General features: G+C 41.1%; 1 protein-coding gene across 8 annotated transcripts in view; it reads left to right on the top strand.

Moving 5' to 3' along the window:
- mpp7a (membrane palmitoylated protein 7a) overlaps window positions 1-13,226 on the top strand; it is a 519,275-nt gene that overhangs the window by 422,176 nt on the left and 83,873 nt on the right. For all 8 annotated transcript variants that reach the window (XM_041184801.1, XM_041184806.1, XM_041184807.1 and 5 more), the window contains one exon: window positions 5,489-5,659. In XM_041184801.1, the coding sequence (XP_041040735.1) occupies window positions 5,489-5,659 (171 nt within the window). The remainder of the gene's footprint in view (window positions 1-5,488; window positions 5,660-13,226) is intronic.

Here is a 13,226-nt window from a genome sequence, read left to right on the forward strand (position 1 = left end):
AGCTTTTTGTCTTGCACTTATCAGGCCAAATCTCAATCTCAACAGTTTATGGTACTGTAGAAGAGGGTGCTGATTGATTGGCAAGTCAACTCTGAATGGCAGAGGCATTTCCATTGCAAAAGCAATGGGGAACAGTAGGCTCCCCAAGCTCCCAGGTTATTCAGAAAAAGCACAAGACTTGAACGCATTCCTTTTATTTGCAGAAAACAGATCCCTGTGCATGAATGTATGTCGCTTCTAGCAAACGTAAATAAGGCTCATTACAAACTTGACTAATTATCTTAAATTGGTTGTTAGTGTAGCTATTAGCGCATTCACAATTGTTCAGTAAGTGCGGCCCAATTACAGAGTCACATCTAATGGTAAATGTTTTGGGTTTTTCAAACACAGGCTGACTGAGTACAGTCTGTGCTCTGCCTGTTACAAACGAAGGAACATTGCAAATTACAGTGTTATAATTTAATCTGCCAGGCAGACCTGGTTATAACATGGGAACATTGACTACCTTGTTTTTATGCCTCCCTCCAAAGCATTTTAAATAACAAAACAATTTTAGTTGGAAAAACAAAGGACGTAGCAAAAACATAGACAGCTGAGTGATTTGAACCTTAAGCCATCTAGTATCACCTTTAGTCATCTGTCAAACATAAATGGAGAAAAAATGCTCAAACTCAAATGTACTGAAATCGAAAGTTTGTTTATATTGACATTGTTCGATTAGTTCCTCACTTTCTCCATTGTTTTGTAATCGCTGATATATTGTAAGATGTCAGCATGGTTATCTTATCAAGCTAAGTGCAGTTATGAGTTTATCATAGTGACAGATAACAACTGTAAAGAATGATTCCCAGTTTACACCCATCAACCAAATTTTTAGCACCCATGTTATGTCTAGTATATATTGGATGTAATTTGCAGCTATAATCTGTCAGCAATCAAGTGCACCATACCCTCAGACCTTTTATTTCATGGGATATGGGTGTCACTGAGAAGGCCAGCATTTGTTGTCCATCCCTAATTGCCTTTGAACTGAGTGGCTTGCTGGGCCATTTCAGAGGGCAGTTAGGAGTCAACCACATTGCTGTGGGTCTGGGGTCACATGTAGGCCAGACCGGGTAACTTTGGCAGATTTCCTTCCCTAGAGAACATTAATGAACCAGATAGGTTTTTATGACAATCGATGATGGTTGTCATTGTCACTGTAACTGAAGAGTAGCTTTCAATTCATGGATTTGAACCCATGCCCCCAGAACATTAGCCTGAGCCTTTGGATTACTAGTCCAGTGCATTTATCACTATACCATTGTCTCCTGTGTTAAACCCCTCCCATGCTTTAGTGCCATTTCCATTTCCTGCACACTGAGTTGGGTTTTCAAATTAGTGCTAATTTGTGCTATGGATTTATACCCTTTGAGACTTGAATTGAAGCTTCCCAGACTTGTTTCACTCGTATCTTTATTGGTTGTCAAATGCAATCGTCTCAGTCCCATCTGTCTGAGCCAGATTTAGATCATGATGCTAGAGGTGCAAGTACATCATTTTTAAAAATCCTAAACCAGACTATTCTGGAAAATTGGCCTCTTTCTAGTTAATTGGGTTGGTTCATAAATTTGGTGTAATGTACCACTCAAGTTTTAATATCTCCCATCAGATAGTGCTAATTTAAATATCTTAGTGACTAAAATATTGCAGTGAAACTTAAGTTTGTATCAACATTTACGCAAAGTTTTAAGTTCTTACTAACTCCCATTAATTGTCAATGAGAGGTATCAACTAATTATGTATGAGTGGTGTGTGCATACCGTTCCTGATTCTTCTGTTAGGTGATGGGAGCTGAATTAAAGTTGTAATTCTAAAATAAAGGTATAAATCCTCTTTAAGCTAACATTCTTTCCTTGATCGGATGCAGATGTCTCTGACATTTACCATGTATTTCCATCTCTATTTTCCCATAAATTAGATTGAGTTTTTGCATCACCCATATAACTATTCCTTATTTTTAGCAGTTTTTACTGCATGTCATCCCTCGCTCTTTTAATTCATGGCTGAAACCAAATTCCTTATTTTGTCTATTTTGTCTAATTTTGGAACATTCCAACAGCAGTTTAAACTTTAACACAGATTTTCTTGTCTTGTTGGTTTCTATTTCACTGCTGCTTACGTATTTATGTTGTGAAATGAAGGAGGAAATCCCCCACACTAGTGCTCTTTCCTGCCCATCAATAATTGTTGAATTGCTGAAATTGAACCAAAAACTCTTTGGCTGTGTGAGTTTTTTGTTTGGGAACTCTAAGCAGGATCTGTCACGTGTGCTGATACCTGCCTAGATTGTCTACTTTTTGACGAAGATCATTTGTATTTAGTCTCTGTCAGACTCATGGCCCAGATCTTCTGGTCTCCAGATGGCCGGAGATCAGATCGCCCAACCTAAAATGCATGTTAGGACCCCACGGAAGTCCCAACATGTAGTCTCCAAGGGAATTGCCCAGGAAGTTTGAACTTCCGATGGGCAATTCCCTTGTCCCCTGGGATCCTCTGAAAATGTCTCCGACTCTGAGCTAGGATTGAAGACTTCAGACAGTTCCAGCTCATTTACCTGTATGATTACTCAGGAAATGTTAGACACAAAGATCTTAGTCTAACTCCTGATCCCCAATCACTCACACCACCCCACCCCAACTTCCTGACTATCCCATGACTTCTGAGTACCCCACGAACTCCCCAATTCCCACCCGACCCAATTACTCCTCCCACCCACATTAATTCCCGATCTGACCATCCCCATGCCCCCCCACCCCCCAACCAAACCTGACTACCCCCCACCACCCGACTATCCCTTAGACTTCTGTGCTGATTCTATTCGCTGCTCGCCACGTGAATTTCAATGCTCAGGGAGTTTTTCTGCTTTATGCCTTTTTAATCATTTCCTGGTAAGTGGGTAGTTTTTGGTCTGATCAGCAGATGAAGCAGTTCTGACACTTGGAAGATTTGAACCCATGTTTCTGGATAGTTTGTTGCAGCAATATATGCTGTATGTCAAGATATTGTTTTTCACAGATTAAACTATGTGCATTATACATGCAATAAAAATCTAGGGGATGCTGCAAAATTTGAAGACTGAGTTTCTGTTATTTAATAAGAAAGCCTATGTGCCGGGTCACACATTTAATTGCTTTTTGTCTGGAGAGAAAATTTTGTGCTTATCAATGAATGGAATATCTAGTGTAAAGAATGCAAAACGTTCAGGTTTCAGCTACCCAGTGTCAACATTGAGTATTCTAGGTCACCATAATAACAACCAAGTTCAATTGCTTTTACTCTGCCTTGACCATGCGCCTTATCCTGAGCCTGTGATAGACACCCCCCCCCCCCCCCACTCAAATAGAATCAGTGTACATGTGTGCATCTTCTAGTCATCCATATGTTGGTGTTGCTTTGCTGGACGAGTTTACTTGCTTAGTGTGCCTTTATGCCTAATTTGTAATAAGACCATGTGTTCTAAATTCATTAGACTCAGCACTTGTACAGATTAAAGAAACTTTCATCTGTCAGTGTGTGTTGGTTTCCAATCAACATTCAAAAAGTGAAAGGTTTATATGGGAATTCACTGCATCACACAGTTTCCAGTAATTGCTTTCTATTTTCAAAACTACCAAACAGTTATGGTACGATAGCGCACCATTTATTTTGTCAGAGTAAAGTCATCCAGACTTTAGTTGAGTTCCTTTATCTCATAATATAAAAGCAAAATGCTGTGAATACTGGAAATCTGAAATAAAAATAGAAAATGCTGGAAAAATTCAGCAGGTCGGGCAGCGCCTGTGGAGAAACAGAGTTAACGTTTTGAGTCCAATATGACTTCATCAGAACTGGAGAGAGGTAGAAATGTGATGGGGTTTTATGCTGTGGAAAAGGTGGAGAGGGGCAGGTGGAAGCAAAATAGAAGGTCAGGGATAGGTTAGAGGGCAGAAGAGATTAAATGATAACGATGTTATGGAGCGCCAGACAAAGAGAGTGGTAATGATAGTATTAAAATCTAAAGCTTTGGTCCAGAATAGGCATTAATAAAGGTCAGCACTGTCTGAACAAGGTACGGGCTAGCACTCAGGAGGGAATAAGCTTCAAAATGGAGCACAGAGTTCATGGTCTGAAGTTGCTAAACTCAATGTTGACTCGAGAAGGCTGTAAAGTGCCTAATCACAAGATGTTCTTCCAGTTTGCGTTTGGCTTCACTGGAATATTGTAGCAAGCCAAGGAAAAAACTGTGAACAGAAGAGCAAGATGGTGTGTTGAAGTGGCAAGCAACCAGAAGGTTGAGGTCATGCTTGTGGGCTGAGCAAAGGTGTTCTGCAAAGCATTGCCCAGTCTGCATTTTGACTCCCCAGTGTAAAGGAAACCGAATTCTGAGCAGCAAGTACAATAGACTAAATCAAAATTGGTGCAAGTTCACTGCTGCACCTGAAAGGAGTATTTGGGGCTTTGGGCAATGAGGAGGGAGGATGTAAAGTGGCACGTGTTACACCTTCTATGATTGCATGGGAAGGGGATAAGGTGTTGGGGGTGAGAGAGGAGTAGCCAGGGTGGCACGGAGGGAACAGTCCCTTCAGAATGCTGACAGGGGAGGTGAGGGGACAATGTGTTTGGTAATGGCATCATACTGGAGTTAACGGAAATCTCAGTTATATCTTCACAGCAAATGTTATGGTCCTGTCCATAGGAGGTGAATGAAGTTAGAGGGTTAGTCATGTTGCTTTTGCTCACTCCTTCATTGAGAAGCTGTCCCAGACAGTTCTAGCAGACCATCTGCATAAGAGAAATAAAAAATGAAAGGAGGAATTATTTCTCTTCTAATTAAAAACATTGCACAAAAATTTGTACTGTTGTCCAATTGCCTATCAATTGCTCACAATTCATTTCAGTGGGGGAAAATAATGTTGTATGTAGCACTGAAGTATTTAACGCCAGCACTATGAAGAGTTTTTCCTTATGTACAAACTCTCCTATTCCTGAACTTATTGGCTGATGTGTAAATCATAGGAACAGCCGTAATTCAACTAAGTTTCACTGATTATGTAGATTTTACAATTTTTCTGTTAGATTATGAATTGTAGGCTGCAATAAATCTGCTATTAACACCATATCAATTATCTTTTCTTGATTTTATTTTTTTAAAGTTTCGTTCAAGTTAGGCCTGTGTGAAGTTAATCCAATTTGCTAACTGTACATAAGTGTACATAATGTCAATTTCACTGTATATGCACGTATTTCTTAAGTTTTCATATGTTCTACTATTTGTTTAGGAAGAAAAAATGTTCCATAAATGTTTTTTTCAGCATTCATTCCAAAGAAAGTGTGATCACGCTAGATGGTTTTGATGAACAGTAGCATTATCATAGGTTATGCCAATTTTCTTCCTTTGTTTTGTATAGTAACTTTTAATCAGGCTTCACTCTGATTCAATGCTCTAACAATTCTCAATTCTTTACAGCTGGTCTCAGAAGAAGTTTTCGACTGAGCAGAAAAGATAGAAAGACTAATAAATCCATGTATGAAAGCAAAAGAAGTGAACAGTATGACACAGCAGATGTACCAACATATGAAGAAGTTGTCTCTTACCAGCATCAACATAATGAAAAGTACAGACTGGTAGTTCTTGTTGGTAAGTGTGATTTTTGCGTTCCTCTGTACTTTTGTTGCTAGTTTTATTACCTTGTATTGATGTATTGACATAGTAAAGTGAGTAGTTTCATTAATAGTTTGTTTTGAGAATTACTATACAAGTTATTGTGTTGTGTTATGAGCAATCTGCTTAAGACTGTCAACAAATCTCAGGAATGTTCTGCCTCAATTGGAAGGCTAATAATTACAACTGTTTAAAAATTTCTTCTTAAGTACGCTCTTTAGTTTGCTTGTTCTGTTACTCCCTTTTCCCCATTCTGTGCTGCCTTATTTCTACAGTTTGATTTATTTCCATCCAACTCCTCTTCTGATGTTTCAATAACTTGTAAATTAACTTCAGTTTTCTTAATTCCAATATATACTTCAATTCAAATATGAAGGATGGAAATTAGGAATTTGTTTGGTTGGTTCCTGAGACGAGTAACTTTGATGGCTGTATTTATTATCCCTCCCCAGCTGTTTTGAAAAGGTGTTTCTGGGCCTCCTTAATCTTTATGCTGATGATGCTCCCAGATGATATGAAGTAGAAAAATCTAGGATTCTGACTCTGCTACTGAACATTATGTTCCGTATTTTGTAGGTGTCATGATGGTGTTTGCCACCATTACTCCTACATAACTGACAGCAACTTTGGGAGACGGCACATGCAGAATTAAAAACAGAAATCAAAAAGTTGTTGTCAGTGATTTGTTGCTTCTCCATAGGATATGCATTGATGTCTCTACAAGTGAAATCAATTATAAATCACTGAAGTGATGAGAAATTCCCCCTTTCCACTGCAATATCACTATTTAAACCCCCCTGAAAAAGTTATACCTTGTTACTATTGTGTTAACTGGATTTTTAACGGCGTACTAAGTCATTACTGAAGAATCTCGCTGGCCCTAGAAACATAATTTTATATTTGTGTAATGTCGTATTTTCTATTTTGGTTAAGCTTTTACATTTTTTAAAATATTTCAGCTTATAAAATGTATGTTCTAATTTTTATTTTGCTGTCTAAAACATATAATAAGTGAAAGATAATCAATGCATTTTACTTCCTGGTCTGCTGTGTGTGAGAACACTTCAATGCGATTGGCTGCTTACTTTACTTCATACTATTACTGTTCTTGGACATCTGGAAATCACCTTGACTTGGCACCAGATTCAAATGAGCATCAGGAATGTAGAAATCCATGCCATGGAGAACACTTGACCTTTGTCGTCAGCTTTTTGGCACTCGCTACTGACTACAAAATCTGGGCCAGTATTCACCCTTCCTATACTGAGGCTGCACTTTGTACTACCTATAGCTTATTTCAACAGCACTTTCAAGTCCCTCAACATCTATCACAACACTGATAAAAAGAACAATATCCTTAGATGTGCACCTCTGATCTGGCTATCCTGTGCCTCTGCTTGATTTACCCATCTTTGCAGTATGTCCCGTGATCACCTTACCCAATAAAAATCGGATCTTTGTCTGGAAAATTTCAATCAACCCAACATCCACAGCCATTTAGGTGGGAGAGTCCGCATTTTCACTATCTTTTATGTGAGCAAGTTCAGTTTCCTCTGAATTCCCTATTGGATTTACTTATTTATGACCCCTAGTTTTTTTGAATCTGCTAAAAGTGGAAATACCTTCTTTATGTCTACTCTTTCAATCCCTTCATCATTTTAAAGAGCACCATCAGATCACTTTTCAGCTTTCTCTTTTCTAGACAAAAGATTCCTATTCAGTCTTTCTTGCTTGACCCCTCAGTTCTGGTATTATATTATACTTTTTTTGTGCACATTGTCCAATGCCTCTATATTATTTTTATACTATGGTGACCAGACTATCCACAGTCCTCTAAAATGTGGTTTAACCAAGCCCCATACAAACTTAACATGATTTTCCTGCTTTTCAATTTATCTCTTTTTTTACACTGCCTTATTAAACTGCATTGCTTCTTTCAATTAATTGTTTATCTGCATCCCCATAGTTCTTGGATCGTCGGCCCCATTTAGACTGTCATTATAGAAAATAAATTTTTTTAAAAGCTGGTCTCGGTAATAGTGACCATTGTCGATTGTCAAAAAAACCCATTTGCTTCATTAATGTGCTTTAAGGAAGGAAATCTGCCATCCTCACCTGGTCTGGCCTGCATGTGACCCCAGACCCACAGTAACGTGGTTGGCTCTTAAATGGCCCCTGAGATGGCCAAGCAAATTGCTGAGTTATATGAAAACCTTTACAAAGCTGACAAAAAGGAATGAAATCAGATGGACCACCTGGCATCAACATAGGCACTGGAAGCGACAATGGCATGCCCTTCTACACTCTTCAGTGAGCTAGGGTTGATCCTCTGGCTTGATGGCAACGGTAGAGTGGGGATTATGGCAGGTCATATGGCAGGCCATGAGTGTACAGATTGTGGTTGCATACAATTCTGCTACTGCTGAGGGCCCATAGCTGCTGTTGACCCTGCAAAGTTCTCCTTACTAACATCTGGAGGCTAGTGCCAAAATCGGGAGAGTGGCCCCACAGAATAGTCAAACAACAGCCTGACATAGTCATACAGATAATGTCACCACCATCAACATTCCTGGATACATCGTGTCCCACCGGCAGGATAGTCTCAGCAGAGGTGGTGACACAGTGGTATACAGTCAGAAAGGAGTTGTCCTGGGAATCCTCAACAACATCTTTGGACTCCGTGAAGTCTCATGGCGTCACGTCAAAAATGGACAAGGAAACCTCCTGCTGATTACCATGTATCGCCCTTCCTCAGCTGATGAATCAGTGTTTCTCCAAGTTGAACAGTACTTGGAGGAAGCACTGAGGGTGGCAAGGGCACAAAATGTACTCTGGGTGGGGGACTTCAATGTTCCATCACCAAGAGTGGCTTGATAGCACCACTGCTGACCAAGCTGGCTGAGCCCAAAAGGACGTAGTTGCTGGACTGGGTCTGCAGCAGGTGGTGAAGCAACCAACAAGAGGGAAATACCTTGTGCTCACCAATCTACCTTTCGCAGATGCATCAGTCCATTACAGTATCGGTAGGAGTGACCACTACACAGTCTTTGTGGAGACGAAGTCGTGTCTTCGTATTTGAGGACACCTCCATTGTGTTGTGTGGCACTACCACCGTGCTGAATGGGATAGATTTCGTACAGAGATAAAAAACAAAAAAACTGCGGATGCTGGAAATCCAAAACAAAAACAGAATTACCTGGAAAAACTCAGCAGGTCTGGCAGCATCGGCGGAGAAGAAAAGAGTTGACATTTCGAGTCCTCATGACCCTTCGACAGAACTTGAGTTCGACATGAGGACTCGAAACGTCAACTCTTTTCTTCTCCGCCGATGCTGCCAGACCTGCTGAGTTTTTCCAGGTAATTCTGTTTTTGTTTTAGATTTCGTACAGATCTGGCAACTCAAACCAAGCATCCGTGAGGTGCTATGGGCCCTCAGCAGTAGCAGAATTGTATGCAACCACAATCTGTACACTCATGGCCTGCCATATGACCTGCCATAATCCCCACTCTACCGTTGCCACCAAGCCAGGGGATCAACCCTAGTTCACTGAAGAGTGTAGAAGGGCATGCCAGGAGCAGCACCAGGCATATCTAAAAATGAGGTGTCAACCTGGTGAAGCTACAACACAAGACTGCTTGCGTGCCAAATAGCAAAAGCAGCATGCAATAGACAGAGCTAAGTGATCCCACAACCAATGGATCAGGTTTAAGCTCTGCAGTCCTGCCACATCCAGGTGGAGAATTAAACAACTAACTGGAGGAAGAAGAGGCTTTACAAATCTCCTCATCCTCAATGATGGGTGAGCCCAGCACATCAGTGCAAAAATCTTCAGCTAGAAGTTGCAAGTGGGTGGTCCATCTCGGCTTCCTCATGAGGTGCCATTCATCAATCAATTCAATTTGCTCCACATGATGTCAAGAAACAGCTGAAGGTACTGGGTACTACAAAGGCTATGGGCCCTGACATCAATCCAGCAATAGTACTATACCCGACAATGTGCAAAACTGTCCAGGTGTGCCCTGTCCACAAAAAGCAGGACAAATCCAACCCGGTCAATTATCACCCCATCAGTTTACTTTCAATCATCAGCAAAGCGGTGGAAAGTGTTGTCGACAGTGCTATCGAGTGGCACTTATGCAGAATTAACCTGCTCGCTGACACTCAGGTTGGATTCCATCAGGGCCACTTGGCTCCTGACTTCATTACAGCTTTAGTCCAAACATGGACAAAAAGAACTGAACTCAGGTGATGGGGTGAGAGTGACTGCCCTTAACATCAAGGCACCACTTAAGTATGGCATCAGGGGTCCTAGCAAAACTGGTGTCAATGGGAATTGTGGGGGGGGACTCTCCACTGGTTGGAGTCATACCTAGCACAAAAGAATATGGTTGTGGCTGTTGGAGGTCAATCATCTCAGTACCAGGATATCACTGCAGGAGTTCCTCAGGATTATGTCCTAGGCCCAACTATCTTCAGGTGCTTCATCAATGACCTTCCTTTCATCAATAGGTTAGAAGTGGGGACATTCGCTGATGATTGCACAACGTTCAGCACCATTCATGATTCCAGAGATTCTGTAGCAGTCCATGTCTAAATACAGCAAGACCTGGCCAGCATTCATACTTATCATACTGATAAGTATGGGAGGTGATGGCATAGTGGTATTGTTGCTGGACTAGCTGGACTTTTCCACAGTATGGCTGTTCAAAATTGTGGTTTATGCATTACATTTGTAGAAATTGTTGAAATGGAGTTAGTTTGGTGGCGTAGCGGTATTGTCTAAGGACTGGTAATCCAGTGACCCAGGGGGGGACCTGGGTTGAATCCCACCATGGCAGATGGTGAAATTTGAATTCAATAATAATCTGGAATTAAAAGTCTGTTGGTGACCATAAAACCATTGCCGATTGTCGTAAAACCCATCTGGTTCACTAACGATAGGGAAGGAAATCTGCCATCCTTACCCAGCATGGTCCACATGTGACTCCAGACACAGCAATGTGGTTGACTCTTAAATGCCCTCTGAACAAGAGTAATTAGGGATGGGCAATAAATGCTGAATGAATTTTTAAAAAGTGGCAAGAAACACTCATGCCACACAAGTACCAGACAATGACCATCTCCAACAAGAGAGAATACAACCATCGCCCCTTGACATTCAATGGCATTACCATAGCTGAATTCCCCACTATCAACATCTTGGGAGTTGCCAATGACTATAAACTGAACTGAACCACCCAGAAGAGCAGGTCAGAGGCTGGGAATTCTGCAGAGAGTAATTCACTCCTGATTCTCCAAAGCCTGTCCACCATCTACAAGACATATATCAGGAGTGTGATGGAACACCCTCCACATGCCTGGATGAGTGCAGCTCCAACAACTCAAGAAGCTTGACACCATCCGGGAGAGAACAGCCGGCTCGACTGATACCCCCATCCACCACCTTCAACTCCCTCCACCATTGACGCACAGTGCAATAGTGCATCTCTACAAGATGCATTGCTGCAACTCACTAAGGCTCCTTTGACAGCACCTTCCAAACCCGCAACCTCTACTACCTAGAAGGACAAAGGCAGGAGACGCGTGGGAACACCACCACCTGCAAGCTCCTCTCCAAGCCACACAACATCCTGACTTGGAAATTTCTTGCCATTCCTTCACTGTCGCTGCATCAAAATCCTGGAGCTAACAGCACTGTGAGTGCACCTCTTCCACGTGGACTGCAATGATTCAAGAAGGCAGCACACCACCACCTTCTCAAGGCAATTAAGGATGGGCAATAAGTACCGGCCTAGCCAGTGACGCCCACATCCCGTGAAAGAATTTTAAAACTCCAAACAGCTGGTGGTCTCCTTATTCTTCCTACAAAAATGTGCCATCTCACAATTATCTATATTGAGATTAATTTGCCAATTAAAGATTCATTCTGTAAGCTTATTAATGTTGCTTTTTATTTGTCAAAGTCTTCCTTTGTATGAACTGCAACCCCCAATTTGATGTTGTCACAAATTACTTCCAATCCCTGAGTCCAAATCATTGATAGAAATAGTGAACAACAGTGGTCCCAACACAATCGTTATGGAACACTGCATCCCCCATTTTGCCAATCTGAGTATCACCTCTTAACCCCACTCTATTTTCTGTTTTGTAGCCAGCTTGCTATTCATTCTGCTCTTGAACCTGATTCCACATTCTCTGACCTTAATCATGAGACTAATATGCAATGCATTTTGAAATTTCAAATATATTACAACTACTGCATTACCCTTCCCTACTATTTTCTGTTAATTCTTCAAAGAATTCAGTAAGGTTGGTGAAGTATGAACTCTTTTGAAATCCATGTTGATTACTCTATAATATTTTGAGTTTCTAGATGATTTTCTGTTACCTCCTGAGTGAAGATTCCATTATCTTGCTTAACATTGATGTTATACTAACTGGACTATAGATCCCTTCCTCCAGTTAGATATTTGTAATCAGTCAGATGTCTGTACAGTGGTTATGTTATGTCACTCGTCATCCTGAGGCCTAGATTAATGATCCAACGACATGAGTTCCATTCCCACCATGGCACATAGGGAATTTAATTTCATTGATTAAATAAATCTAGAATAAAAAGCTAGCATGAAATTACTGATTATCATAATCCACCTGGTTCACTCATGTCCTTCCTTTAGGGAAGGAAAAATGTTGTCCTTCACCATTCTGGCCTATATGTCACTCCAGGCCCACAATGATGTGGTTGACTCTTAAAAGCCCTCTGAAATGGCCTGGCAAACCACTCAACAATGATTCTGGACCTCATAAAGTCTCAGGGCTTCAGGTCAACCATGGGCAAGGAAACCTGGTGATCACCACCATTCATTCTCCCTCTGCTGATGAAACAGTATTGCTTCATGTTGAACACCACTTTGAAGAGCACAGAGGATAGCAAGAGGTACTGTGAATGGGAGACTTCAATGTCCATCACTGAATGGCTCATAGCTAGGTCTGTCTTGATGCTGGCCTACTCCAGAAGGACATGTCTGCCAGACTGGGCCTGGGAAAAGTGGTAAGAGAACCAACATGAGGGATAAATCTACCTGACCTTATCCTCATCAATCTATTTGCCACAGAAGTACAGAGTAGGTAATCCATCTCAGCCTCCGCACCATCATAGAAATGTCTTCAACCAAGTTGATTCACTCTATGGCACTGTTTCGAAGAAGAACGAGGGAGTCATTCCTAGTGTCTTGGTCAATATTTATCCTTCAGACAACTTCACAAAAGACAGGTTATCTGGTCGTTATTACATTGCTGTCAATGGGAGTTTGCTGAGCACATATTGACTGCCTCGTTTCCCATATTATGACAATGTCTTAACTTAGAAGTGCTGAAATGTCTGGTGGTCATGAAAAGCACTATATAAATGCTAGTCTTTTCCTCTTTCCCATGTGATTTCAAGAAATAGCTTAGCATACTGTGTACAGTTATGACAATATCCAACCTCTAGTGCTAAAGACTTGTGCTCCAGAACCAGCTGTCCCTCTAGCCAATATATAC

The sequence above is a fragment of the Carcharodon carcharias genome, chromosome 3 (assembly GCF_017639515.1).
Source record: "Carcharodon carcharias isolate sCarCar2 chromosome 3, sCarCar2.pri, whole genome shotgun sequence".
Taxonomy (NCBI): domain Eukaryota; kingdom Metazoa; phylum Chordata; class Chondrichthyes; order Lamniformes; family Lamnidae; genus Carcharodon; species Carcharodon carcharias.